A 27,441-nucleotide genomic window follows, 5' to 3' on the forward strand; every position below is an offset into this window, starting at 1 on the left:
AATCTAGTTCGATAAATTTGTAAAACACACTTGTAGTTGGACTAGATAATCCGTTGAGAATCACTTTTAAAATAGGATTCCATTTTGGAACAGTTCTGCTTGGATGATTTAAAGGCGAAATATGTTGATACAATCCCTCGAATGCCCTTCAATTTGAAGAAAAACTAGTTTTCGTTTTGACGTCGCCCCTTTTGGAATAAGTAATACTGCTAAATGTAAGCCGCATAAATTAACTAAAGCATAGGAAACAACTTGTTGTAAGCATGTATGCGTGACATTGCAAAAGAAGCTATCGTACAACTGACCAACATACCCATAAAAGGTTTTGTAGTTTATCACAAAAGAATAATCCGGGCTAACTTCAATGCTTGTCCACATGAAATACAACCGGTTCAGTGTATTGCAATCACGCGCAACAGACAGAATTAAAACTCTAGCAACAAGGTAACACAAGCAGCGCCCTCTTTGGGCCTTATATTAAGAGGGAGTGAACGGAAACTATGACGAAAACGAGAACTTCACACAACGTATGTAAACACGCGATAAACCGACAATCGCAGCGTTTTATGAAGAGGGATAGGGAGGCGTTTAGAACTTTGGGTCAGTGGGAGCTTTTGAGTCGACAGGTTGGTGAAAAACGGAGCAGTAACTAAAAAATAGGCATGTCCATAGCAGTGAGAAATCTTACCTAATATCGATACGGAAGGACGTGGTGATAAACACAGCATAACATTTTAGACGGAAAGCATTACCTAAGAAAACCGAGGGTTGACAACAATAATTGTTAACTGTTTGGTGTTTTGTTCGAAAAAAACTAGAGTTAAATTATATTGCTGTATATAAGGTTCTGTGTTTAACAGCTAATAGGATTTTAAACTTCAAGGTAAAAATAAACCTAGACGCGGAACTGCATGTCATAAGAAATCTTTATATATTTACTGTCTTTACACGTGTGTACAATATAAAGTTATACGCAGGCGTACAGAACAACAAAAACACGAGAAGTCTACGATTTTTTTTTGTTTTCCATCATCAACAACAACAAAGACAGGGTGGTTTCGAAAAGTGGAGACAAACGAAAAAAACAGGATGACCACGACAGCCATTTGTGCAGAGAAATTTTCTACAGCAGAAATAAATTAGACGCTGATGAACGGCGAAGTATAGGCACGCTTTTTGTCTTTGTGCGTCAAACTGCTTCTTTCAGGGACAATTCTTTGTGTTTCGCCGGTTGTGGTGGTTTTTGATTTTGAAGGCGATTTCGAAGAGATTTTTTATTCCTTCTTTTCGTGCTGTATACCCAAGTCTCCCGCTGCACACAATATTTATTGTTTTTAAGCAATTGTTCAAACACTGAAAAAGTCACCTGGCTGCCCGAAACTTGGAAATAGTACAGTTATGTCGTTTAACAACTAAATACGTTCGTATTTTCAACTTTTCGCTTTCTTTGAGGTTCTGGCAATATTCAAACGCATATGCGTTTTCCCTTTACCGCACTGCAACAAGGAGAATTTAACTACGCTTACTTCTCATTAAACTTCTAACTTAGACCGACCTTTAAGCCAACTGGTTTGTATCTAAATCGTATGTACAAAAATGTTTTACCTTGGCAACTATTCAAGTTTTGTCTTTCCACCTGACCTTGTTTGGACTGAAGTCGGCCTGGCATTTGGTCTTCGCTTTTTCCTTGGAACCACTTTCCTTGCACATAATTGTAAGTAAATCACTCCTATGGTTATCCCGCAAAACGCTATTAATTCGACTGTATAACTCACAAAAAGCTTACAATTTACCTCAGCTCTGCCATATAACCTTCGTATAATCTTCAGATCTATATTCGAGTAAACTTTCCTAATTTTTGGTTGCTGTTTACGACTACAATCTTTGCCATACCAAACTGTGCTCAAATAATCTCAAATACAGGTGACTTACCATCAATGAAATTCCTCGATATCCACTTCATTCCTTCATCAATAAGGATCACAGGAAGAGAGATTTTCAGCACCATCATCCACTCATTGACGTTTAGGGGGCAGATCTGGAAAACCATCTGCAAAAAAACAAAGATTGATTGATCTTACAATGTCAGCTAATGCCATAGGATCCTGCTTTAACATCGGCCATAATACAATTGCAACTTAGTAACGTTACATGAATATTTTAAGCAGCGAAGTAGAATGTCGGAATAACAAACCGGGAGTGGATCGACGTGCAAGATCATGAAATGAAGAGACATTGAGAGGCAGATGGCTCCGATCAACCACATGTTTCTCCATGGTGGCATACGGAAGAGGGATTGGTTTTCGGACACACTAAAATATAGGTAATATTTACACTTGCTACATCCTATAGGATGTATAGTTTCAATTAAACACCACAAGACTATTTCGTGTGCAATTAAATGCTCGCATAGTTTAGTTTAGACTAATTCTTTGTCATCATTAGTGATACACCAAACCCACTTTAAATAGTTTGGGCCGAAACTAAAACAAACAACTTGAAACAACAGTTAGTTGATTTATGATATTTTAAATTCGCGATATTGAAAGTTTAGGCATAAACTTTAAACCCTTCATCAGCAAAACAGCATATTTAGCCATCCGAAACTTTGGTGCATCACTAATTATCACATTGACAACACTAAAGGAGTAAAAGTTTGAGTTTCTCTTACCTATTTAAAGCGTTGAGCATTTCGATGGTGACAAGGACAGAGAGAGCCATTGTCATCGGGTGAGGATCTTCAAACACGTCACATGACAAACCCTCAAATTTGTCGGGTGTTGTAGAGCATGACATGTAGTGAGTCTAAGCGTATAACGCATGTGAATATTGGTAAGAGAAATAGTGTGCATTATTACCAGTTTTAAAGTGTTAATGCGACAAGTATGCGATATCACTTAGTTGTGAGGTAAATTTGTCACTGTAGAAAAGAAATGTTTTTGCAAGTCGTGAATAAACAATCAAAATCTGATGCTTTGTTAGAACATAGACTAAATACATCAAAAGAAAATAAGTTTGCCTTTTTAAACATTTGACGCCGTAAAAATGTTTTTAGTGATATCGCATATTGTCACATTAAGAACTGTTTCGACAAAGACAGACAACCACACGGTATGCAAAATAAGTATAGATTGAACAAATATCATTTTAATTTACATTTTGCTTTCGAAGTGGTGTATGCCTCTGGCGTATGTTTTGAAAGAACACAGGCAAATCCGGTTAATCGCATAGCATCCTAGCACCGTAGCAAATCAGTAGTTAAAACCGTTCGCTTAACCACATAATCAGGTTAATAGCATAAAACGTAAAGAAAATGGTTTTGCAATTAACCGGATTCGTCTGTATTATTTTTCCATACTTTTATGATAGCAAAAATCAGTGCCACATATTTATATGTGCACTGTCATCATAAAAGATTACTTTTTTTGTAGATTAATTTAACCAAATATAAATGTTGCGAGCAAAAATATAAGGAAAAAAATTCAAACGAAAGGAAACGCAGATCACATTCATTAACATCCAAGAAGGTTTCAGACAGACAAACAGAACGAGTGAGGAACAGACATGCTCTGATATAAGCAATGTAGCAACACTCTCACATTTAAACGGAACCCGACAAAAGATTGTTCGAATTAACGGAATTAAATCATGCAACATGCCGCAGAATGTTTTAGTGGAATCGAATTAAATGAATTGCTGGCGGATTTGTTTGTAAAAATGAGGTGCGCAATTAGTTTTTTAAATTTTATATAATAAGCTGATGGGTCATGCAGGTGCCAAAATTACGCAAAAATGTCAATCAACGCGACATTTTGGAAGTGGAGCTTTTCAGGATAGAAATTTTTGACTCCGTAATTTTTGGTTGTGGAAATATGCGAGTTATAAAGAGCCCGGCGGATGAACATTTAATTTGTCACTTTAATTTGGCTAAATGTCGGAAAATCTACTAACACCATACCTCACGGCAGACCCACATTTAGCTAAATTTCCATGGGGCAAAGAGCACAAATGCCTGTTTGAAACGATATCTCCAAAATTGCTGACGTTTAAGGCTATCAAGGGTTTAAAACTTAGTTCCTAACGCAATTTTTTCAATAACTCACTTCCCAACCCTGCCCCTCTTTAGCTGGTAAATTAATTCAACTGAATGTGGGTCTGCCGCGAGGTATGAAGTTAGTAACTCTGCCTTAAATGTCATGGTTAGCAAAACGGATTTAATTTGTTACTTTGTGCGTTAACACGGTCACGACATAAAATTGCCATGTTTATCAAATTGGGGGGGTACAGCTATTTAAAATGGCGTTAAAATTTAGATAAAAGAGCAAATTTAATAAAGCGATTAAACCGATACATTATTTATTAATGAATTAACCCTGACTTGCATCAATGTTATCAGAAAGTTAATTTGCTTCGGCATGATGGTTTTTCGCAACACAACACACATGTACACCACAACTTTCACACAATTGATTGTCGATTACTACTATATATCAAGCGCTAAAGTTCAGGTCATAAATTGCACACAATAGTTGATTATGATGTTAGTTTCTGATGAATAAACCGACTAGCATCGAACAATCACGTGTTTTTGTCAGTTACAATATTGAAAACACACATGTTTAGATGACGTTGAACCGTTTCGTTGAAGCGATTTTTGGTTATGTTTAATATATGGCTTCAAATCGTTCGGCTGAGGGCAACGTTTGCATGCTAATTTAACGCTTTGATGTGTGTGCACAAAATTGAGTCGATGATTAGGTTAATCTATCCGTGAGGCTTGCGTAGTAGGACGAGGAGTGACAATGGGAATTCCACATCGTCGTATTAGACACGCACATTCACACCCACATACAGATATACAGGACAACACACGATACAGTGATGTGCACACCAACCATACACAGTAGCTACCACATATAAAGTGACATAAATGCATTATTTTTAATTGTATAAAACATAAACGAAAGTACCAAGTTTGAAGCAAGTCTGCAAATAGCTTCAAAATGTTTACAACCGTAAAAGTTATACAGGTATATCGTTTACCTACAACCAGCTCGTTGAAAAGTCAATTTGAACGAGTGAATTTTGCTTTGTAGTATTTTTTTGCCAGTGATACTTAGCAAGCATTTTTGCTCAAAACTTAGCACTCTCGTAGGACAACAGACAAACATAGAGAACGATACAAAACGTATACAAACTAACCAATTGCCACCAAGTCATAGTGGGTCCATTGTCGGCATACATAAACCACCACGAGGCCGATGCAACAGTGGCCATACCCACGTATGCTGTGATAACAGAGGGAACACACGGGTAAGAGTTAAAGATAAAAACCAAGAACTCAAAACTAGAAGCTAAAACGGCACCCGGAACAAACTCATGCATCGATCGTCTCTTATTGCCCGCTTGCTCTCAAGGCAAGTGGTAATGTTCGGTGCGCTGGATAATTTTGGATTCATTTTTTTTGTATGAAACGTTTGGTTTTGTTAGCGTAAGATTATTGAAACTGTATTACGAAAGGGTTTCAGAAAGTCTGTATTTAAAAAAAATTGCTAACTGTTACAAGATATACTTCAATCTTTATAGGTCAGGTATATCCACCTTTTAACTTTAATCGGGTACAGAGAGACCGATCCCGGACACATAGGAAAAATTTATTCAGTAGTTAGAACTGAAAGTAAAAGCTGATTGGTTATAGGCATCGGTTAGCAATTGAAATATGTGGTCTACGCAGCCGGAAGCAAATGGTGTTTGAAGTTAAATTAGCTGCAACTAAAAATCACTGCAGCGGTTCTTATTTGATGACGCAGCGAGGAACTTTCGGGCCGACGCGAAGCATATTTACATGGTAAAGCCGATTCCAGCGACCAAAAAAATTTGCACCAATCATATGAACTGTATTGGTCAGGTGATTTTTTGACAAGCCTTACAAAACAAACCACTTTCAGGTTTGTTGTACTGGCTGATCAAGCTGTACCAGAAACGAGATTTTCACTTCATGAGTGTGAAATAAGTAGAAGGAAATCATGGTTTGTCGTGATCACGTGAACTTTTTGTGATTATCCAACGTAACTGTGCGGCTGAAATCGGCTGCACCATGTAAAACGCGCGACCCAAAGAAAGAGGCGGGTAGTACACAGAAGTGTGAAGCAGACCGATCGGCTTCGCTACAGCGAGCAAACAGAACAAAATACAAAAATATACGATCCGATATTGATGCACATTCCTAAAGGAAAGGAACTGAGGCAATATCAGGAAGGACAAAGCACGCATTTGCGCTTCGACGTAACGTATAGATAAGTATACGAAACGCGCGCGTTTGCAATTTAACTAACCACTTGCCACCAGGAGACTTGGGGTCCGTTTGGCGCATATAGATACCACCAGAGCGATGCACCCACAGTGGAGCTGCCTACAAATACTACAGCCCAAGACAGAGACGAGTTAGTTTGGTTAATCTTTGTGTTTTCTTTTTCAAAGGGTTGTAATTTCAGACTTACAAAAATATTTTTAGAAATCAAGTAGAGTTTAGAATCTTGTCAAAATTTTGTTTGTGTAAAAACGTTGAATTGCCATTTTCAATGTTTCCGGGTACGTATTTAGCAAAAGTTTTTAAATAAGTTATAACACAAAAATATCATATAAAAAACTGGGTCAAATTGGGGTTTATACTTGCCCAATATCGTTGTTCAGAAAAACAGGTGGTCTAAAAACCTAATGTTTCAATTAAAGTTATGCCCACATTTTACTACTTATTTTTCACCGTAAGTTTAAGTCCCCAAAGCCACCCATATGCCTTTGAAATATACAATAACGTACCTCCAACCACACAATATCTGAACATTAACCATCCATTAATAAGAGTATCCTTGGTGGATCTCGGATGTTTCTTCATAATGTCGAGGTCGGCTGGGTTGAAGCTAAGTGCGGTGGCTGGCAAACCATCAGTAACCAAGTTCACCCAGAGAAGTTGGACGGGGATAAGAGCTTCAGGAACACCAAGGGCAGCGGCCAAGAAAATGCTGACACAAAATCGTATAATTTAAACAAGGTTGCATAAAAAACACATCGTTAGAAATATACATAGGGACCCTTGCTCTTAAATGTTGTCAAAGAGTACAATGAGAAAGGCATGAAACATGTACATACCACAAAAAATGTTTGGTAAAACATATTAACTATTTGTATATAATGTGACACCCAAACATAGGGTTTTTAATTAAACTTCTATATGCTAAAGTAAGCGTTTAAAATTAAACCCTACCAAACGACTTCGCCGATGTTGGATGAGATAAGATATCGGATGAATTGCTTCATGTTGTTGTAGATGGCACGTCCCTCTTCAACGGCGGCAACAATAGAAGTAAAGTTGTCGTCAACCAAAACCATGTCGGATGCGCTCTTCGCTACAGCGGTTCCACTTCCCATAGCAATTCCAATCTCGGCTTTCTTGAGGGCTGGGGCGTCATTCACACCATCACCAGTCTGTTAAACATAATTAAAAATCGTATTAAAGCAAAAATAGCAGGAACGGGGTGTATAGAGTGGCGGTGGTACTCACCATAGCAGTAACGTCACCATTGGCTTGAAGGTACTCGACAATCTTGCTCTTGTGTGCTGGCTCGACGCGGGCAAAGAGGCGGGCACGAAGGCAGGCCTTAAACTGTTCGTCGGGGTTGAGATGGTCAAACTCACGACCAGTGTAGGATAAACCTGAAATGAACCAAATATTCAGGAAAAGGGACCGACAAAACGTTCAACTGTTTCAGCGACCATAATCAAGGAAAACCAACTTGAAATAATGACCCGCTGCATGAAAGCTTATGATAACAGCGGTTGTTAGTCTAAGTATTTCAATGAACCATGAATTGGCAGAGAAAATTATATGGCGTGAAATAAACACGTAAGCCAACCTGTGGTGTCCTCGTCCTCGCCGAAAACGCCAATACGACGGCAGATAGCTTCAGCAGTGGCCTTGTTATCACCAGTGATCACAATAACCCGGATACCAGCGTCACGGCAGTCGTGGACAGCATCCAAAACCTCAGTTCGGGGTGGGTCAAGCATACCGACGATACCAACGAAGGTGATTTCAGTCTAGTTATGAGAGGAAAATAGAAAAATACAACTTGAATTTTCGATCGATTTTGAACTTTTGGCTGTATTGGAACATGCAGTAAACAAGAATAATGTAAATCAGTAGAAAGAGTATTCCTGTACAAAGCGTATGTACTGTATTGAGAAATCTGATTTAATTTCGTGCAATATTTTAATACCGTCTTTACAAAGGTACACAGAAGCGAATAAATGTGTCCGTTTACTCTTCTATTTTATTATTTCCACACTTTCTACAGATTATGACACAGAAAACAAGAAAATAAAGCAACATGGTATTTAACATACCTCGTATTGGGCAAACTTGCCAGCGTCACTCAAGTCCATGTTTTTAGGGTCTCTGGGCGAGTCAATCGTACCGAGAGCCAGGCAGCGAAGAGTGTCACGACCTGTACCGTAAGCTCGCACTCTTTCCATGATGTCGCTCTTGATCGAATCACACATGTGCACGCGTTCCTTGCCCACTCGTACGTATTCGCATCTGTCCAGGATTCCTACAAACATGAATATTTGTTAAAATCGAAAAACACGGTTTACGATTAAAGGTTTTTTTAAAACAACATAGTTTTTGGCGCACATGGCACTACATTCAACTTTTCTGTTTCTAGTTCAAGTATCGACAAAAACTTTTTTTTAACGCAATTGCGTTTACAAAGTGTCCAACAAACAAACAGACAGTTTTTGGCTGAATTCGGCAAAGTTTGATCCAGATATACGAGCAATTTCGTTTAAACAGAAGATATTTAACATTATAGCTGTTTTAAAATTTTGTTTTTTTGTTTATTATTTGAAAAAAATATTCTTTACAAAATTTTGACACGGTGCTGTCGTGACTTATTACACCGTTTCACAAGTACCAATTCCCTATTACTCAACGTTCACAATAACACAACACACTTAAAGGTTACTTTGACGAAAGCGCATAACAGCACTTGTATTTTCTTGGAAACGTGCAGTATTAAGGTGGCAAACCACATCACGATTTGCAGAATAAGCTTGTAAGACAAATCGCTGCAGAACGACACACAAGATATGGGACACCTTTATCACAAAATCTACACAGCTTATACCACCAATACTTAAAAGATAGACAAATCCCTCTAGATCTAGACATTACAGAGCCCGTTTAGTTGCGTTCATTACATTACCAGACCTCTTAACCAATTCTCAAAGGAACTTTGACACGCGCATCTAATAAATTGTTTCCCAGGCGTCACTTAAACGTGTGTTTAGCAGGTGACAAGGGCACACAGAGGTTATTATTGCACATTTGGTACACAAATCCATTGACAAAATTCCGCTTGGAATTAAAACCGCAATACAGTTTACATTGAAAGTTAGGTCTTTTAGTTGTGGCACTTCTGGAAAAAGGGTAAAAAATGCCATAGCGTGGATTTGGGCAACGTTACAAAAAGATACAGTAGCCAGTGCTTCTTAACCTAGCACCCTAAAAATTTGGCATTTTTCTGGGGGTAATTAGACTATCCTTTTGTAACGCCGTAGTTTATTTTGCAAAAGCGGGGCAAATAAGTTTCTTTTCACAGGTAATGATAATGAAATGTTTAAGAATCACTGCGTACCTTCAGGTGCTCCTTTAATGTACATCTTAGCTCCATCGTCGGTCATGCAATAAGAGCTCATCGATTTACGGTCGCGAGAAAACTCGAGGGTGAATTGCTTTTTCATCATCGCCTTAATAGACTGTAAACACAAGGGCATTGTAAAAATGTAAAAGCATATGAGCCAATAAATGATAAGCTTATCGCTTAAGGGCATTGTTTTTTGACAATCCACAGTTAAAAAAGAAAAATTGCATAAAATATCTTGGTTTTTGTTTTACAGTTGCGGCGAGACTACTGTTTAATTATTCATGCAGTCAATTTTGAAGTTAAAATGTACAAACATTTAGTTCCTATCTAACACATCTACTTACAATCAACGTAAACAAAGAGCACACATTTTCCTCTCATCAATATCTTATATGTTGCCAAATATACAATGTAGCTAGGCCATACTGTTCAACTAAGCCACATAGAAAAATTTACTGTACACTAAAGGTGGCAGCAAACTTACGCTGTTGCATGGGTGAGATTTTTCAGCCTTGCTAAGCTTGGACAGATCCATGTTGTAGACGTTCATCTTCTCACAGAGGACAGTCAATGCGGTCTCGGTCGCTTCACCAACTTTCTCATACACGCCTTTGGTCTGCACGCAATGTTAATTTTGTTACTTGTTGTTGGGTTAAAGGCTATGGGCCAATTTCCCATGAGACAAACAAGATAGAAATACATTTGCACTCGGAAAACAGCAAGGTTAGATGTGTCAGAAATATGGTCGGACAAAATTATTTAGTCAATAGGCCTGTTTAAACGTTAGAAAGGTTTATTGCTTGGGTAAGCCAATGTGAACAAACACATTTTTGTGTGGAAATAAAAATAAAAATATTTGCATATACCGGTTTAATTCCGATGGTAAAAATACACATGTCAAAGTGTTAAATATCGAATGAGTTTTCGACCTTTAACAGTTTGTAGTTAAAGAAATTCTCTAAACCCCATTGGCCCCCACGGTCACCTGTGAGGGCCAGCACTTCAGGGGCCCCTGAAACACACCTCGTGCTACCCTCGGATACCATAGGGACTTGGTTGAGAAACGCTAATTTAAACTATAGTGTCACATTGAGTCTTTATTAGCCTAAAAAGAGGACGACAACCAAAGAGTAACAGTTTTTTTGCAATAACATCACGTCGAACCAGCGGTTCACGCAGGTTGATCAACGTCAGATCACGCAAAAATAGCAGACGTACAACGTCACTGGGATCAATACAAATAGAATCATCACACAAAACCCACCTCGTTATAATCGAGCGAGGAGTCGTTGCACTGAGCACAGATCACAGCTAGCTCAGTGAGCGAGTCAAACTGTGAACACGTGACCTTCTTGCCCTTGAGTGTGACGTCACCGGTCGGTTCGTAAGTGGATCCAGAGACTTCGAACTCGTGGAAGGCGGCGCCACTGTCGGTGACTTTGTCCACCACAAACATCTGGAAAAAAGAGTAAGAGAAGTGAGGATGAGAAGAGAAGTGACGTAGCTGATCAGTGAATTAATGTTTACTAAGACGTTAGATATTATGGTTTAAATGGCAATGTGCTTTATGTAGATTTGTTCATCTAAAAATCCGTTAAACAGATTTAATGTGGATTTTCTTTTTAAAACCTAATTTTTAACATATTTAAGAAGTCAGACAAAAATCTAATAATATTGATTTCATTTACGCACCACTGTCTGGAATGTCTGATAGCAAGACTAGATTACATCGGTACGCAAACATGCGATGAAACCTAATTTTACATATTAAATCAGTAAAAACCATATCAAACGGGCTAAATTACAGGTTATGTTGATTGCTTTAGAAGTATATTCTATGTTATATAGTTGCAAAGTGAATGGAAGTTCGATTCCTTCCTCGACATGCGCAACGGCATATGTCATTGAGGCAAGACATAACAAAGCAGTGCATGACGAAAAATTTTCTATTTATACATCCACTCCACGTGTAGTGGTGTGACGTTAGAAAAGAACTGGTAATTAAATCTTCTACAAGGTCTCTCTAGCAAATACAGTGTGTGCGTGTATTTGTGTGTGATTGTATGAACGTATTGCACCGTGGGCATTCGAACAAAGATGGGGAAAATCTAATCTACAAACGTGTTACATATAAGCTATTTAGAATACATTCGTCAAGAACATTTTTAGCCACCATTACTTCAACCTACATGGATAACATACTATATCCCCCGTTACATAAAATGTGTTACTCACCCTGCTGACAGACATCTGGTTGGTGGTAAGGGTGCCGGTTTTGTCAGAGCAGATCACTGAGGTGCAACCTAGGGTTTCAACAGAAGGCAAGCTACGGACGATCGAGTTCTTCTTCGCCATTCTGCGGGTCCCGAGCGCTAAGCAGGTGGTGATGACGGCTGGGAGTCCTTCGGGGATAGCGGCAACGGCAAGGGCGACCGCGATCTGCAAATGTGGAAGCATAAGAGGCATTAGGCATCGGTGGACATAACCCACACAGGGATTATAATTTGTTTTCGGCTTAAATGCTTCGTCAATAGCATGAACGTGACAAATACCTACAACCATTTGTTAGAAATGGGCCACTGAAAGTGTTCAGTTTGAGCTGAACATGACGTAACACACATGTGACGTAATCAAACGTGCAGCGATTTTTTTTTGTAGATTTGTCTGCTCATAAAATCTGAACTGGTTTAATGGGTCTAACCATAAAATCGAAAACCAAACAAAGGCAATGTTTTAGTTAACGATTTCATGATTAGACAAATCAAACTAGTTCAGTCGGGTCAAACAAGGTATAACAAATACAAATCCTTTATAAAGCAAAACAAAACCCCTCTACAACGAGGCCTTTCTGCGCAATTACCCTTCAGTCGACCTTAGCAGGCAAGGACTATTTTTGACAAGAATTAAGGTCGTATTGCGTCAGGTTAAATGAACCGGCCTGCTATCATTTAGATGCAGTTAAACGTGAGCACCAAAAATATCTTACCTTAAAGTAGTAGATTGCCCCTTTGATCCACGATCCACCATGGACTGGGTCGTTAAAGTGTCCGATGTTGATGGCCCACACAGCAATGCAAATCACTGATATGATCTACAACCAAGTTTAAACGTGTAAATGTGTGAACAAAGTTAATTTTTATGTTCGACAATGGCTTAGGAAAAATTGTGTACCTGGCCACAACAGGGATATATTATGTTCAATTGTTAATACATTTTTGAAGGTTTTCTAAGCATGTGTTCAATAAGAGACAAGTATCATACTCACAAATATACAGTTTAGCAGATTTAAAAACTGAGAATGATCTTACGCTTAATACAACCAAACGTTAATGAAAATTGAGAGCACTATATTTACAATGTATGCAGTTATTCAGGCACAATTGTGTCTGTGTTGACTAAGGGCGTGCTAGTTTAAAAACCGTAGTGTTTAACATTTCAGCACCCAGCAGTCAGGAATCCACGCTATAAAATTCTTCCGCTTTTAAATGTGTGGGCTTATTACGTCGCAGATAATAAAAAAGCGGCTGCTATTAAAAGCTAAACAGAGTCATACGTGAAAACCCAATGTATTACGGTACATGCACGTTTTCCGCAGACCACGGTACTAAGGAGAAATGCCTAAATAGAACTTCTGATGTGTGCCTGCCAAATTTAAGTTTAAGTGGTAAACTGAGTCCAAGACTTTTTACTACGTTATCATGAGGATTCATTCACAAAATTCGCCGTTCGTTTTTCCTCCATTTCAATTGACAACAAATCAGACCCACATTACAAACGATTACACTTGCGGAAAGATGGCGCAAGCGAGTATTTCAAACTTCACAAAAGTACGTGGTATTAGGTTTCAAGACACGTCTCACTACGAACGAATGATGTAAGAACGCTGCAAAGACAATGAAAACAAAGAGCGTCTACGTACACGTGTCCAAGAAATCGCGCGTGATTCTTATATGCGTAACCGTCACACGAAATCTGAAGGTAAACAAAAGAACTCACAAGTCAGGTGACTTGCGAACGCGGTGAACCGCAACGGCTACGCTACTTGACAGTTTCCCTGGTATTACATCCCCGGTATTACCTTGCTAAGCAGTAAGGTGAAAAGTTATTATTAGACAAAATTGAAAGGGAGATTTTATAGTCGATTCGAGCGGTTGCGCGTCACTGTACGGAATGATTAGTCGTGTTGTAACCACGTAACTGCGAGGTGTTTGCTGTTGACAAGATTGCGCTTTAATGGGGGCCAACTGAGGTTGCACAAATTACGCCAATATCCTGGCAATTTTTGTGAAGTGTCATGCCGAACAATAACTTTGTGTATGTTCACCTCCTAGGGACATCCAAAAACCAGTATTTATCAAACAAAAAATGAGCCCGTTTTGGTACATAAACATGCTGATGCCTAAGGAAAACGAAAGGTAACTGAACTTGATCTTACTATCTAAACCCTAGCATGAATTACCTTGGACAGCTGTTCACTAAACTCGTCAAGTTTTTGTTGAAGTGGGGTCTTTTCAGCTTCGGTCTCAGCCATCTGATCGCGGATTTTACCGATTTCAGTGTTGCTGCCAGTTCCGATGACGATTCCAGTGGCTTTACCAGATGCAATGTTGGTGCCCTTAAATATGAATGTCATTTAAATTCGAGAACCCTATCTTGTACAACGCGAATAAATATTTATATAATGTTGCATAATCATGTTACATGACATGTTTGTTGTTATATGACAACTGTCAAACCACTTTGTCGACATACAATGACTAGGTTTTAATTTTAATCGTAAAATGTTTGGGGTAAAGATGGGTTAATCTTGCGGTGGTTTTCTTTGACTTTGATTTGAATTTCTTGTCCAAAAGTTCGAAGTTGTTATGCGCGTAAACATACAAGATTGTAAAGCTTTCTCGCTTTAAAAATTGTACATTGCATGTAGTTATTAACCACATAAATGACTGAACAACCAGACATTAAAAATACCACAAAAAATCTAAAGGGGACAAAAACTAAAGCAAACGAGATTGGCGACAAATCCCCTACTCGACGATCAGAAGATTTCCATATTAACTGGCAGTATTTTTAACATATTACATGGACTCTATGATGTGACACATGTAACCATTCTGTCGTCAGCTAGTCCTAAATATGTACAAGGGGTAGAAAACAGACGTCACGTATTTCGAAATGCCCGATACGCTATCGCACAGTGTCGTAAGGCTGGAGTCACAGGCCATCCGCAATCACGATAAGGTGTAGTAGTGAGAAGAAAGGGGGTTCTGCCAAGATGTGCCCGCATGTTAAAATATGTATTGCATTCGTATCCGTGCGATCCAGGCAAGACAGAAAGCAAAGCCGATTGAAACAGGTACTGTGTCCATTTTATAACACCGATTTTTGAATTTTTAAATTCTTTTACAGGTAATAACGAAAAGTACAACACGGTATAGAAAAATTTTGTATCCAGGAATAAATTGTGTTGTATAACTCAAAACCACCATGGCCACTATGTTCAAATATCATGAAGTGAAATGCTCTTAAACAGCGGTTCATTTACAGCATATATTTGTGGCACCAGCATACTCAAATAAACACCAGAGAGACCCAAATGTCAACTTTACGTTTCGCAGTGTTGTTTCGCGTTACGTCCGATGAAAAAACCTGGTTCGATATAACAAATGCGCTGAATAACACAGGCGTGAATGACTCACCGAAAACAGCATGTTCTTTTTGTCCTGGTTGACGGCACGGGGGTCGGGTACGGGGTCGGTGTGTTTCACCACACTCACACTTTCACCTTTGAACGAAACAAATTAAGGTTGTAAACAATAGCTTCAGTGCTGTGTGTGATGGGCACAATGTATTGTGGATCGTGATTAAGACTGTCACATTGTGCTGGTATTGAAAAATGGGTTTAGTGCTTTAATCTTTCAAAAATGTGTGGAGTCCGAATTGGAATACCGCTTCATGCTTTGACAATCGAAAAACAGTTATGTTGGTTTAACCCACAAAAATAGCATAGTTCATTTAAGACATATGTAAGCGTTTTTAAGTCAACAAGGAAATTACATGCAAAAATATTTTGTGCTGAAATGATAATTGTTAAATTGGGATTTACTGCAATACATGGCTTCAGCATACCTGTCAGAATAGCCTGGTCCACGCGAAGAGTGGTGGAGTGGATAGCGATGATCCTAATGTCCGCTGGTACTTTGTCGCCAACTGAAAAACAAAGAGGCTCTTTAATATGGGCCATAATATAGGCAATTGCAACACGGGAAACGCCAGCTAAAACATTTTTTTGACAATTGGTATATTTTGCAACCTGTCATGAAGCGGCACAAAAATGCCACAATTGGAAATTTAAAATCTTCTGGTTTAATGTCGACAATGTGGAAACAAAGGTCAAGTATGCCACAACCATGTAGCTCTGCACAGGGGTATAACCTTAGGCAAACGCCAGTAGGAAAGCTTACCGCAGCTTAACAAGAAATGCAGAGGAAATATTGGTGATTGGGCTGGTGGGATCCGTTATCTACGATCCTTGACAGCAGACAATTACGGTGTACACTGAACAGATGTTTGGTTGCGCTTATTAACTAGTCATGTTGGGCGCATCTAATTGTCAGCGACACAAATGGCTTGTAGATGATAATACCTAAGTTTGGTTACGTCTGATTGAAACTGCTCAAGCTGGCGGGTTGCGATACACAAAGTAATAACACATGTCAACTGGTGCACTTAAGACATCAATTAGAACTTTGCTAAATAGGAATTGATAAACGCATTAGAAACTAAACAAGTAGTGTGCGTAATTGTAAGACTAAAAGCAACGGATAGCTGTAAAACGTTAATTACGCCTTATCTGTATCTTTAAAAGCATGTATCATTTCAGCGTTTTAATGTACAAGGAAAAGTACTTTTATGAACGCACTCAGAAAATATTGCCTATGTTTCTTCAAGCTATTCAGTATCTACTTATGTAACAAACAAACAGGCCAAAATGTTATCCTGTAACCTAAATGCATAAATTATCTGGGCAAATAAGGGAACTGTGAAAACAAATCATCTTAAACCGAGACCCTTGAGGCCAATCGAATTTGAGAAAGAGGAAACGTCAATGCAGGCGCGCCAAACGCGAGACGACGATCAACCGATGCATAATTTAACGAGCGTGTGAAAAACAACCGGGGCAGCGGTGAAAGGCAATTTGACTGACGCACTTCGACTTGATCGTGTGCTATGCTGACCCATTGTCAAAACTGTCGAACAAATTGGAAAAATGCTACCTGGACTCCAGGGAGTAAATCGTAATAAATTTGTATTTGTGTGTTTACTAGTGTATTAATGCCTGAAATGAGAATAATGTTACGTAAAGATCATCAAAAATGGAAACTAAAAAAGGATTTGTCGCAGGACCATCTCTGCATTGTTTTAGCTCTGACCTTTTTGTTTGATGGGCTTGTGTTAATTTTTTTATTTTATTTTAGTGTATGCATATAATAAACACGGTGTGTAATATCTGACACGTTATGATGGCACAATAGGTTTAAAAATACTCAACGTTTGACCTCGCCATCTTTTTAATTACTTTTGATACACCCTGTTGCAAAGAGATGTGGGCTTTTACGTGACAAACGGTCGAAAAAGTATTTGTGTTGTTATTCTGATTCATTCTGATGCAGAAAATCGAAATAACAGAAAATGTGTCATTTTGGCAAAACAATGTTTCAATGATTTTCTCTGTGCACGAGTTGTTTTGTGGGGCGTGATTCAGCGTTAATGACTGGACACCGAACATTCACATTTATTATTACGCACTAATATTGCACTATGCATACATTTTTTTGTATGAATAGAACGGAAACGGTACAGGGTGACTATTGACTTACGAAGAATTGGATGTGCTTGTCTAACTGTTCACTGTGTGCACAACGGTTGATTGAAAATATTTTGCCTGTTGTTTAATAACGAACCAGTAGTTAAAACCTAACGCTACATTTAAACTATGTCACAAACGTTCTTACGCAAAAGATGTGTTTTCTAACATTGTGACTGCAAACCAGTATTTCAACTATAGTACAAACTTACACAAAATCGCCTATTGAATAATCGCAGCAATATTTTGCTTTTTTGGCCAAATCCCGTTGCGAAGCAAAAAAAGTCAAAGAAATGTAACAAAGACACAACAAAGACCGGAAAAATCGCCACAGTGATGTGCCAACAACCTTTAAGCAAAAGTCTGAGCCTGACCTTGCACGCCCTCTATAATATCCGAAGTAAGTTTGCAGTGATTCGAGGGCGTCCATTCCCAACAGGGAACAGTAAGATAAGCCCCACCGCGAGCTCTTTAGGGCTGTCTACCCAAGGGCACACCATGCATACACAGCACGTGACTGTAAGCACATACCAGTTGCAAGCAAGCAAATGCATTGGTGAATATAAACGGACAATTGCGTTTGACATTTTGGCGTTTCCTGCGAGGTTTTCAGGTTTAGCCCTTGGTTGACTAAAAAAAACTGATAGGCAAGCCTTTGACATCCTTGTCAAACGATACGAGTGTGGATGGAAGCCTGTCAACTCGCTAGAAAGAATTTAAAATTGAAACGCGTTTATAGAACGGGGGTGACAGACAAAAAGTACTTGATCGGCTGCTATCATTATGTACAATTGCCCTCCAAGCTATCATTACACAGCCAGGGATATATAAAAGAACAAACAATAACATCCTGCCGCATGTAAGGCGTTAGTCAACTCAATAGATAAACAAAAAAAGGGCATTAGTTGAGGAATCTTTGCCATTCTAACAACAGATGGCTAGTTATCTGATCAATAGACAGTACAATTGCGTTTAAATGGGGTTCAGTGTGTAGGAGATACATTTGCATAAATTAGGCACTAGTGCGAAACAGGGCACCAAAGCGGACCATCGCTATTCGGGGTAATTGCCAACTGTTGTCATGGGCCAAATATAACTTGCACAGAAGCAAGGACGGGTCAAATAGTGCCGTGGAAATTGAATCGCAACGTGCTTTAAATACCCGCACGCAATACATTAAGCGAAAATCATGCTTACTAAAAACGGTTGCATTACATCGTTGAGTTTAAAGTAAAATGGGTATTTACAGTCAAAAAAACTAGCGATTGGCTAACCTCGCCAGGTAAATTAACTGGCAAACACAAAATTAAACCGAGCCAATTTGATAACCGTATTTTCTGTGTCTAAAATATTTAAATATATGGCCCAAATGGAAAAAAATCTCCAAATTCCCATAACGCCTTGGTCATACCAAATATGCTAATGCAACTTCCAATCGCACGTGACCCAAAGACTCCAAGCCCGACTATGACGTCATGGCAGATGGTGGCCATGGTAACAATCCTATTTAAGAATGGCCGCAGATGTTGCAAGGGGCGATTGACGTCCAACGATAGCGATGCGCTGTTGAGATCAACGCGAACCAATGTCTTGGGAATGTCAGTGCAACTGTCTTGCGATCCCTTTACTTATGTACCCAGTTAAACTTCAAAACAACACACGAGTTGAGGATATTATGGAGTTAGACACAAATTGGAGCTTTGAAAATCCATAGCGACGCTGGGTCAGTAAATAAAGTTTTGGAAGTTTGCTTCAAGTTATTCTTAGGTACAAAGCACTTAAAGCGTAACATGTCAACAAAACAGGACGGTGACAACTTCAGCTTCATAGTAACGTTATAACAAACACAAAACATAAACATCCGTGTGCTGGTAAGATGATCGTCTCCCGAAACCATTTAATGGTTGTTGCCACGAAGCTTGCTTTTGCTAAGAGATACTTTACCAATGTGTCACAAAACCTTCACTACGCGGAGAAATGCGAGTTTCGCAGTCTATTGTTTGGCAAAGGAAGGCGGGAAAGCGGTTTGTTAAGCGTTTGTTAGTAAGAAAGAAATGCACGGAGTAAGTATTTCCGATGTAAAATGTAGGAAAACCCCGGGGCCGTCGCTATAATCCCATACATTTTCTCCGTGCATAGATAATACGGGATTCACCATATATTATGCATGGACCGACAGCGTATAAATATGTTAAGATAAAAAAAATAGCACAACATGTTGGTTTAATTTGCCTGTTGTGTTACAACTATCTGGTTCACTTGTATGGTTCACTTTCTATATCTATATCATTGTTACGAGCAGAACTTGTGTTTTTTGATCGCAATACCAATATTTGTTCTTTCTTCGTATGGTAACCTTGTTTCTGGTGCTTGACGATTGCTATAGGTTGCATATCTTGCCTAACACAGAGAAACTTAAACCGGTATAAAGTCCGAAGTACAGGATTTAAATGCACAGTCTTTGTCTCAAAACCGTGACTTGTTTGTGCAATAAGACCGCAAAGGTCCATTGAAAACAGCCAGTGAAAACTGAACAGAAACTTGGAACGTGTGTCAGAATTATATAGCTTCCCATTCATTAGTAGGTACACCACATCACTGAATCCATTTAGGCGAGCAAAGTGATAGCGATTGCTGCGTGGGTTCCACTACGGACCCATTTGTCATTTGCATTTGCTCGGGCAAGTCGTTATCAAACTGCGTGGATATCCGCAACACGTCATACCGCAGGCAAAAAATGCTTCACGATGTAAGCTGTGCAAGCAATTTTTTTAGACATGGCGTTAGTCATATTAGCTAGTCAATTTGCATTATTGCTTGCCTGATAACTTGCATCAATACCAAAGCTCCGGCACAAATAAGTTCTGTACACAATGCAGACACTATAAATAACATTCAGTGGCACAAAGGTTAGCTGCTTTAAGAGATAATCCATACATCAAACTGAAAGATACTTCATTAAGCTTGATATTAAGATCAAAGATGATCAAAATGAGTTGTCCTATGGCTACTCACTTGCAACTTGGACAATATCTCCAGGAACAATTTCACGAGCTAGTATCCTCTGTATGGATGCCTTGTCTTGTCGAAGCACTTTCCCCATTTCTGGTTCATATTCTTTGAGAGCTTCGATCGCACTTTCTGCATTTCTTTCCTTTAGTTAAATAGTATAGAAAACAAATTTTAATTTTTCAAACAAATTAATTTAGAAATTTTTATTCAATTAATTTAATACATCACAAGCCCAAGACAATTCTTGGGCAAAACACAGAGAAAAAAACATAAATTTACCTGCCAGATTCCAATAATTGCATTGGCAATTAAAATGAGAAGGATCACAAAAGGTTCAACAAATGCTGTTATAGATTCATCACCTTCTTCGAACAGTGCCAAAACCTGGTTAGAACAGTACAAATTAGTTAATAATATATTGCATAATGTATGTATATTTGAAAATCATTGAAGTCACGTTTTATATTTCCTTGCAATATTTTACAGATGCCTATGCAAGTGGAAAATAGTACAGTTTTCGTTGCTTTTATCCAAGTGTGTACCTATTTCAACTTTTAATAGTCTTTCAACTAATATTTATTGACAGATACTAAACAAAACTTATAAATATACTTCAATTTATACCAACTGCTGTAAACAGAATCCTTCAAAATGGTAAAGTTTGGATTTGGGGCATAATGTTTAACAAAATCTGTATTTAAATGGAAAATGGACAAATACCTACTGAAATTCAATTCTGGTAACAAAGATTGGAAAATGCACAGTATACACATGTGTGTCGTAGTGGTTGCTTTCATACATATCTTATTCCAAACCAAATGATACAAAAATGTTTGTGGTTTTTTAAAAAGCATACTTACAAAGGAAATTATGGCTGCTAACAGTAGTATCCTAATCAATAGATCTTCAAATTGTTCTACCACCAGCTGCCAAAGAGGTTTTCCTAAAAAATATAAACAATATGTTTGTTAGCAGTTGAACAAAATAGAAATTGTAAAACATGTTGCAAAATGTACTGTTGTTTTGTAGTTTTGTTCACAAAATTCAAAAAATGCTCACCTTCTTCAGCAGGTAGTTCTAAAATGATGGTTTATCAGCACATGAAAAAGAATAAAAAGGTTTGAGCCTGGGGATTTTGGCACTGCAAAACTTTTGTAAATTATAGTATACAAGAACACATTCATTACAGCAACCAACTGTATATTTAAGTATTAACTGACTGAAGTAAATTAAAGAAAAAATACAACTTTTGAGTAAAAATAAAACGGCGGTCTGCATACCGTTAGGACCATATTTTTCCCGTTTTCGCTTGACTTCTTCTTGACTAAGTCCCAAGTTTTCAGAGACGTTAAAAAACTTTAAAACTTCTTCATTCGTTTTGGCATATGCGTCCTCCATTATGTGTAGGAAGCAGGGCAACTACTATTGTCTAACTATATCTTACTTAGTATTACTTAAATTTAACTTCTAAAATCACAAAATGATGCAATAATTTTTAGGCAATGTTTTGGTAAAGTAACAACAAAAAAGCTTTTTTTTCAAAATACAAAATTATGTGCACAAATTTCTAATCAGCTTTATAAGAAAAACTTTTAAGATGCCAATTTTTCTAAATTTTTTAAGTATGTAAGTAGGTTAAGATACAAATGATCTATTTTTTAAATCAATGTGCTTAACTATGGTTTGCAAACACCATCCCATTTTATCTAACAGGGTCTGTTTTATCACAACTTTGAAACAACACAAAAATACATTTTTTAACATAATATTTTTGTGCTCAATTACCTAAAACTATTTGACATCCATAAATCTATGATACCATTGACATGCCAATGAATCAAAAACTCTACTAGTTTTCAAAAGATATGTTATATAGCTTACTGTTCAAAAAAATAGAAATTTTAAAGTTGGCACATGGGAAAAAACATCCAAATTTTGATTACGTAACAAGCTTACACATAAATATCACTACAAACAACCGCTAAAGCAACGGAGAAGTATGACCGAACACAAGCTTCAAGCCATGCTTACTTGTGCTGAATGAAACAGCCAAAGCGAGAATGAAATAGAACTTACTCTGCCCCAGAAACAAAAGCCGGCGAATGATGACGTGTTACATAGAAATACTACTACGCGACCGTTTGCAGTTCGTCCACTTACTTTGACCTGAAAGTGCAACAGTGCAAGAGTTAATGGTAATTGGTAAGGACCTTTTCAAAGACAACTTATTAATTCTTTCGTCTACTGCTAATTGCTTCAGCTTTGGTCTAGAAATGGAAAAGCCATGTTGCATGTCATGGCTTTGGCTGGACATGTTAGATTGGTATTGTCGATTTTTGTTCCGTCGGTTTTTGCTTGTTCCACAAAAACGAAAATCTCAAATACATATGGTTCTAAACCACTGATCTCTATAAATACAGACCAGTTTCACAACACATCATAACATATATGTTTGAGATTTAATGAATACAGAACGACATAGGCTACTCACAACTCAACAACCTATAGGTCGTTATGACTGCATGTAGGCTACAAATTTTATGCTTCATAGTTAATTAAATTTTTAAAGCGCGATGATTTTGGAGATTATTCCATCACTGAAGTTTTTTTTTGCCGTTTATCTGAAAGATGCTGCTAGTGCTAGCTATTTAATAATAGCAAACGTTTTAGGAACTTATTTTAGTTGGGGCCACAACATCGCTTTAAAAGTTGGTTATGTTGAACCATTTCGCTTTACACCGCTGCAGTGCAGGATTGTTGTACCACTATTACAATTTAACGCAACGTGATCGGCCAAACTTCTTTTCGCACTTCCGCGGTTAGCCTTAATTCGTTGCACGCATTGTTCTATAAAAACGATTTTGCACATCGCCGTAACTCATTTGGCAGACTAAGCCTAATATCAAAGCGACAAGGCGCTTTTCTCTAGTAAAACGCCTGGTCGGTGTTCTGACTCGAACTTCTCGAAAGTTTGAAAAGCAAATTGCTCTTGAAAGTTCAGTATTACTTGATTTAATTAGGACAATATAAACATAATTCTTTGTGCAATTTTGTGGCAAGTTATATTATGCACTTTTGCGTATGTGTAAAAAATATTTTGATCACTGTGTTTTATACACTTAAATCAGCGGTTCCCAAACTGGGGTCCGCGGTCCTTTAGGGGTCCGTGAGGCAATTTTGGGGGACCGCGAAGCGGTTGAAGTAATTCTCAGTTTGTGCCACTAAATAAGTTTAAATCAAAGTAGAATTAAAAATCGAATGTCTCCATTACTAAACAATAGCCTTTATTGCATGACAACTATCAAAAATGCAATTGTTCGCACACAATCGTAATGCTTTTTGTCTTGTCTGTGATGTCACAAGCTGTCTTTGGATGATTTTTTGCGCAATTTTGCGTACCTAGCTAAAATCTTGCAATCAACTTTGGTTTTTGTGAAATACACATTTAGGCTTGAGGACCGCGAGCACTCGAAATAATGGCAAAGGGACCGTTTTGAAAAAAATACGGAAAAGTTTGGGAACCACTGACTTAAATAAATCAGATTGCAAAAAAACCTAAAGCGTGATGGCTTTTCTAACTCAAACGTTGTTGTCGCTCTTGATTGGTTGGCAAATCGCCTGCACCACCTCGCAGAAGGCTGAGGCCAGGTCCATGGCAAGTAAGTACAAAGATTTTTACGGTTTCCTGTGTTGGCTTACTTAAACTCTCAAGGCTTTGTGTCGAGTTGTTATGCATGTAACCAAAATGATATTATTTATGTGCGAAAACGACACTGGCAACTCCTTCCATAGAAAATATTAACATGCAGAAAGGTTTTTCGCATTTGTGTATAACTCGGTTGGGCTTTAAACCTTAAGTATGTTAACTGCTGCAGGAAATCCCTTTCTGAAACGTTTGAAGCGAGCAGGACCACTCGTAGAAACTCTTCCTAGTTTCCCACAAATAAGAAATGCTTTTTTGGAAAAACATAACAGCTTACGGCGCTCAGTATCGCCAAGTGCAAGCGACATGCAAGAAGTGTCTTGGGATGACGAGCTGGAACAACTGGCCAAAGATAACTCCGCGTAATTATTATGTTAATTTCTAGCAATGCAGACGTTTTTATTTGCATTCGTTTTCCTATTTGTTTCTGGATTTATACTTGTCTTTTCGGGAATGTATCTTTATAAAAGTTGGAAACAAGCTCAACAGGCTAAATTTCTGAAGCAGTTATAATTCTATTGTTGTCCTTGCAACATTCGAGCTACGCTAAGTATACTGCAAAACAATTCGTGTTTCATGCACGGAACGTGTTTGTCAGCATTTCAAACTTGATTCATTCAAAAACGTTCATTAAGTCAAAAAGCACAGGCAAATATTTTCGTATATTATTTTCATTCGGGCAAATATTTTCGTTCGACTCGAACCTCCTGATACGGGTTTGGTGAACCACGTGGAATGGTGTAAAACTGTAGTTTTATACAAACATAACACATGTCCTATAACTTTCAACCGTTTTAATTAACCCTGCCCGCGCAATACCTTGTTGATGGCATTTTGTTTTTTTTGCAGCAAATGCACTTTCGCACATAGTAAGAAACCGAGAACGAAAAAGTTCAAGAAAGTGGGAGAGAGCATCCACATTGGTCTGATCGATCCTCTCAATATCCCCAATCTTGTGACTCAACTATGGTTTGATGAGGTTCGCAAATAAATTTATTTATTATCATTATACTTATTACATACAGCGGTCCTCGAACTGTGGGATCTGCGTTTCCTTAGAAGTCCGCCAAGCTATTTCCACGAGGAGCAAGCAGTATTTGTACAATCTTATGTAATTGGAGATCTTGCAACTGCATAAGGCTTATGCCATAAGCTAACATTTAACAGATAATTAAATCTCCTGTGACAAGAGGGGGTCCTTCACTTCATTTTTGAATAACAAAGAGGCAAATGTTTGCGCACAATTTTCGTTTGCCTAGTCTAGTTTGTGACGTAATTAATTGCCATTGAAAAGTTCCCACGCAAATTATAATCTCTCGAAACTAAACAAAATTCATCATGTATGTTGTTGTGGGAATACTTTCGCAAGGAAAAAATATCTTTTTGTTGTTAACTCCAGGTTTTGTTTTGCAACGGTATATTTATTATTATTATAATAGGCTATATATTCAGCTTGGACCGCGAGTGTCGAGAAAAATGTGCAGGGACCGACAACTATAATATAAGATTTATTGTCATTTAGGTTAAATATTACAACTACAACAAAAGAACATGTCGGACTGGTAAAAATTGTGACCACTACCTCCAGATCGTTTGGGCAAATACGTACCAAATAGGGTGCGGAATCAGCACTTGCAAGTAAGTGATTGTTTGTTAGACTGACGAAATTTAATTTTATTGGATTAAATTACCTTTTAGTGGCTTACTGGAAACCGGGGCTGCGGGATTGATTACTATTTGCAACTACGCACCTTTAGGACTTGGCAGGTAATGGCTTTCAAAATAAAACGAAAACAATAAATAAAATTGCTAAGTAAAAAAAAAACTTTGCATAAGATAAAAGCCATGCTAAATTCGTGAATAAAACGTTTTAGGACAATTGAAAATGGAGTCAATATGCAGAATTTTCCGTACCAAACTGGAGTACCTTGTTCAGCTTGCAGCAAAGGATTGGGCTGCAACAAGGGCCTTTGTTCCAATGGTACGTGTGCTAATTTTCCCAGTATTGTAACAGAGCAACCAATCAGGTGTAGATTTCACACTTCCTTATGTGGAGTCAAATTCATAAGCAATTTAATACGATTTCGTCATAATAGGAAAAGGTTTGACGGCCAAATGAGTTTGCATATAAGCTGTTGCAAACATTAATAGTCGTTTGACGGTGCTGGGATAATTACCGTGATTTAAAGTTTGATCTTTTCTGTTCGAAGAAATCTTAGTAGTTTACAATATGTCAGGAACAGAATCAAGATTTTGTAAATAAGATAAAACGTAGAATTTGCAGAAAATGTGATCTTGTAAAAAATGATATGACTGTCATGTAATGCTTTTTTCAGTGACCACCACAATTCCAACAAAGTAGTCAAACTCTTCAACAACGCGGCATGAAACTACCAGTGAGCCAGTACGTGAAATTTCTAGGTCTATAAAAGTTTAGATTAAATAAGATTTGCTGTGGATACAATCCTTCTGATATTCCATTTGCTTCCGGGACTGGACCAACATAAGCATCTCTGTTTCTGTCTTGTTTGTTTGTTTATTTCCTCTTGCTTGTATTTTGCTTTGTATCGGCCTCAATCCCTGAAAAAACTACTAACATACAAACCTACGTCAGACAAAGTTTGCTAAATACCAATAGGTGGCGCAAAGAGCCTTGAAGCCGATTGAAACCAAAATTCTGTAAAACGATAGACTAAATTCTTTTTACGATAGACTGATGTTGAACAAAACTAAACGTTAAACAAAAACACAAGTTCTTATATTTAAGGCTAGGCTAACTCTAGCCTCGTTTAACTCCTAACTTATAATTGAATAACTGGGTTCTTTACGCCACTTTTTGATAATTTACAAACTTTAAAGAACGTGATTTGTTGTGTTAGCAACAGTTTTACCTCAATTGGTACTCTGTGAACGTTTGGTATGTCCAAGTAAATTACTGTGAAGAAAAACTCAAAATAAAACTTGAGCAGTTATATGTCTGTATTCGTTCACCGACCGAAATAAACTCAATAGGTAAACCTATGAAAATAAATAGATGACTGCCATTTATACTAACAACGAGTATACTTGTGGTAAAAAAAAGATGTGGTGTCAGTGAACAAGTTCGCTATGGTGTATGTTTAAAAACTGTAGCGTGATGTTGATTGTAATTTATA

General features: G+C 37.9%; 1 protein-coding gene across 3 annotated transcripts; it reads right to left on the reverse strand.

Moving 5' to 3' along the window:
• Positions 1 to 382: 382 nt before the first annotated feature.
• On the reverse strand, positions 383 to 22,050 carry LOC145224262 (sarcoplasmic/endoplasmic reticulum calcium ATPase 1-like). 3 transcript variants are annotated; one of them, XM_080090725.1, is made up of 23 exons: positions 21,864 to 22,050; positions 21,643 to 21,660; positions 21,444 to 21,526; positions 20,863 to 20,967; positions 20,587 to 20,725; positions 15,834 to 15,914; positions 15,404 to 15,489; positions 14,164 to 14,319; positions 12,691 to 12,795; positions 11,940 to 12,143; positions 10,969 to 11,160; positions 10,189 to 10,320; positions 9,696 to 9,816; positions 8,404 to 8,609; positions 7,914 to 8,097; positions 7,562 to 7,713; positions 7,265 to 7,485; positions 6,820 to 7,022; positions 5,203 to 5,288; positions 2,672 to 2,805; positions 2,195 to 2,312; positions 1,933 to 2,050; positions 383 to 1,312 (listed from the first exon to the last, which is right to left on the reverse strand). In XM_080090725.1, exons 1-23 carry the CDS (start codon positions 21,979 to 21,981, stop codon positions 1,275 to 1,277), a joined length of 3,000 nt encoding a protein of 999 aa, XP_079946851.1. In that variant the 5' UTR covers positions 21,982 to 22,050; the 3' UTR covers positions 383 to 1,274. The 3 variants fall into 3 exon arrangements, with proteins under 3 accessions (XP_079946851.1, XP_079946855.1, XP_079946864.1); XM_080090729.1 differs by lacking the exon at positions 5,203 to 5,288 and adding an exon at positions 6,336 to 6,421; XM_080090738.1 differs by lacking the exons at positions 383 to 1,312; positions 1,933 to 2,050; positions 2,195 to 2,312; positions 5,203 to 5,288 and having other exon boundaries at positions 2,701 to 2,805.
• Positions 22,051 to 27,441: the final 5,391 nt, after the last annotated feature.

This window comes from Phallusia mammillata, chromosome 1 (assembly GCF_965637545.1).
Source record: "Phallusia mammillata chromosome 1, kaPhaMamm4.hap1.1, whole genome shotgun sequence".
Lineage (NCBI taxonomy): Eukaryota > Metazoa > Chordata > Ascidiacea > Phlebobranchia > Ascidiidae > Phallusia > Phallusia mammillata.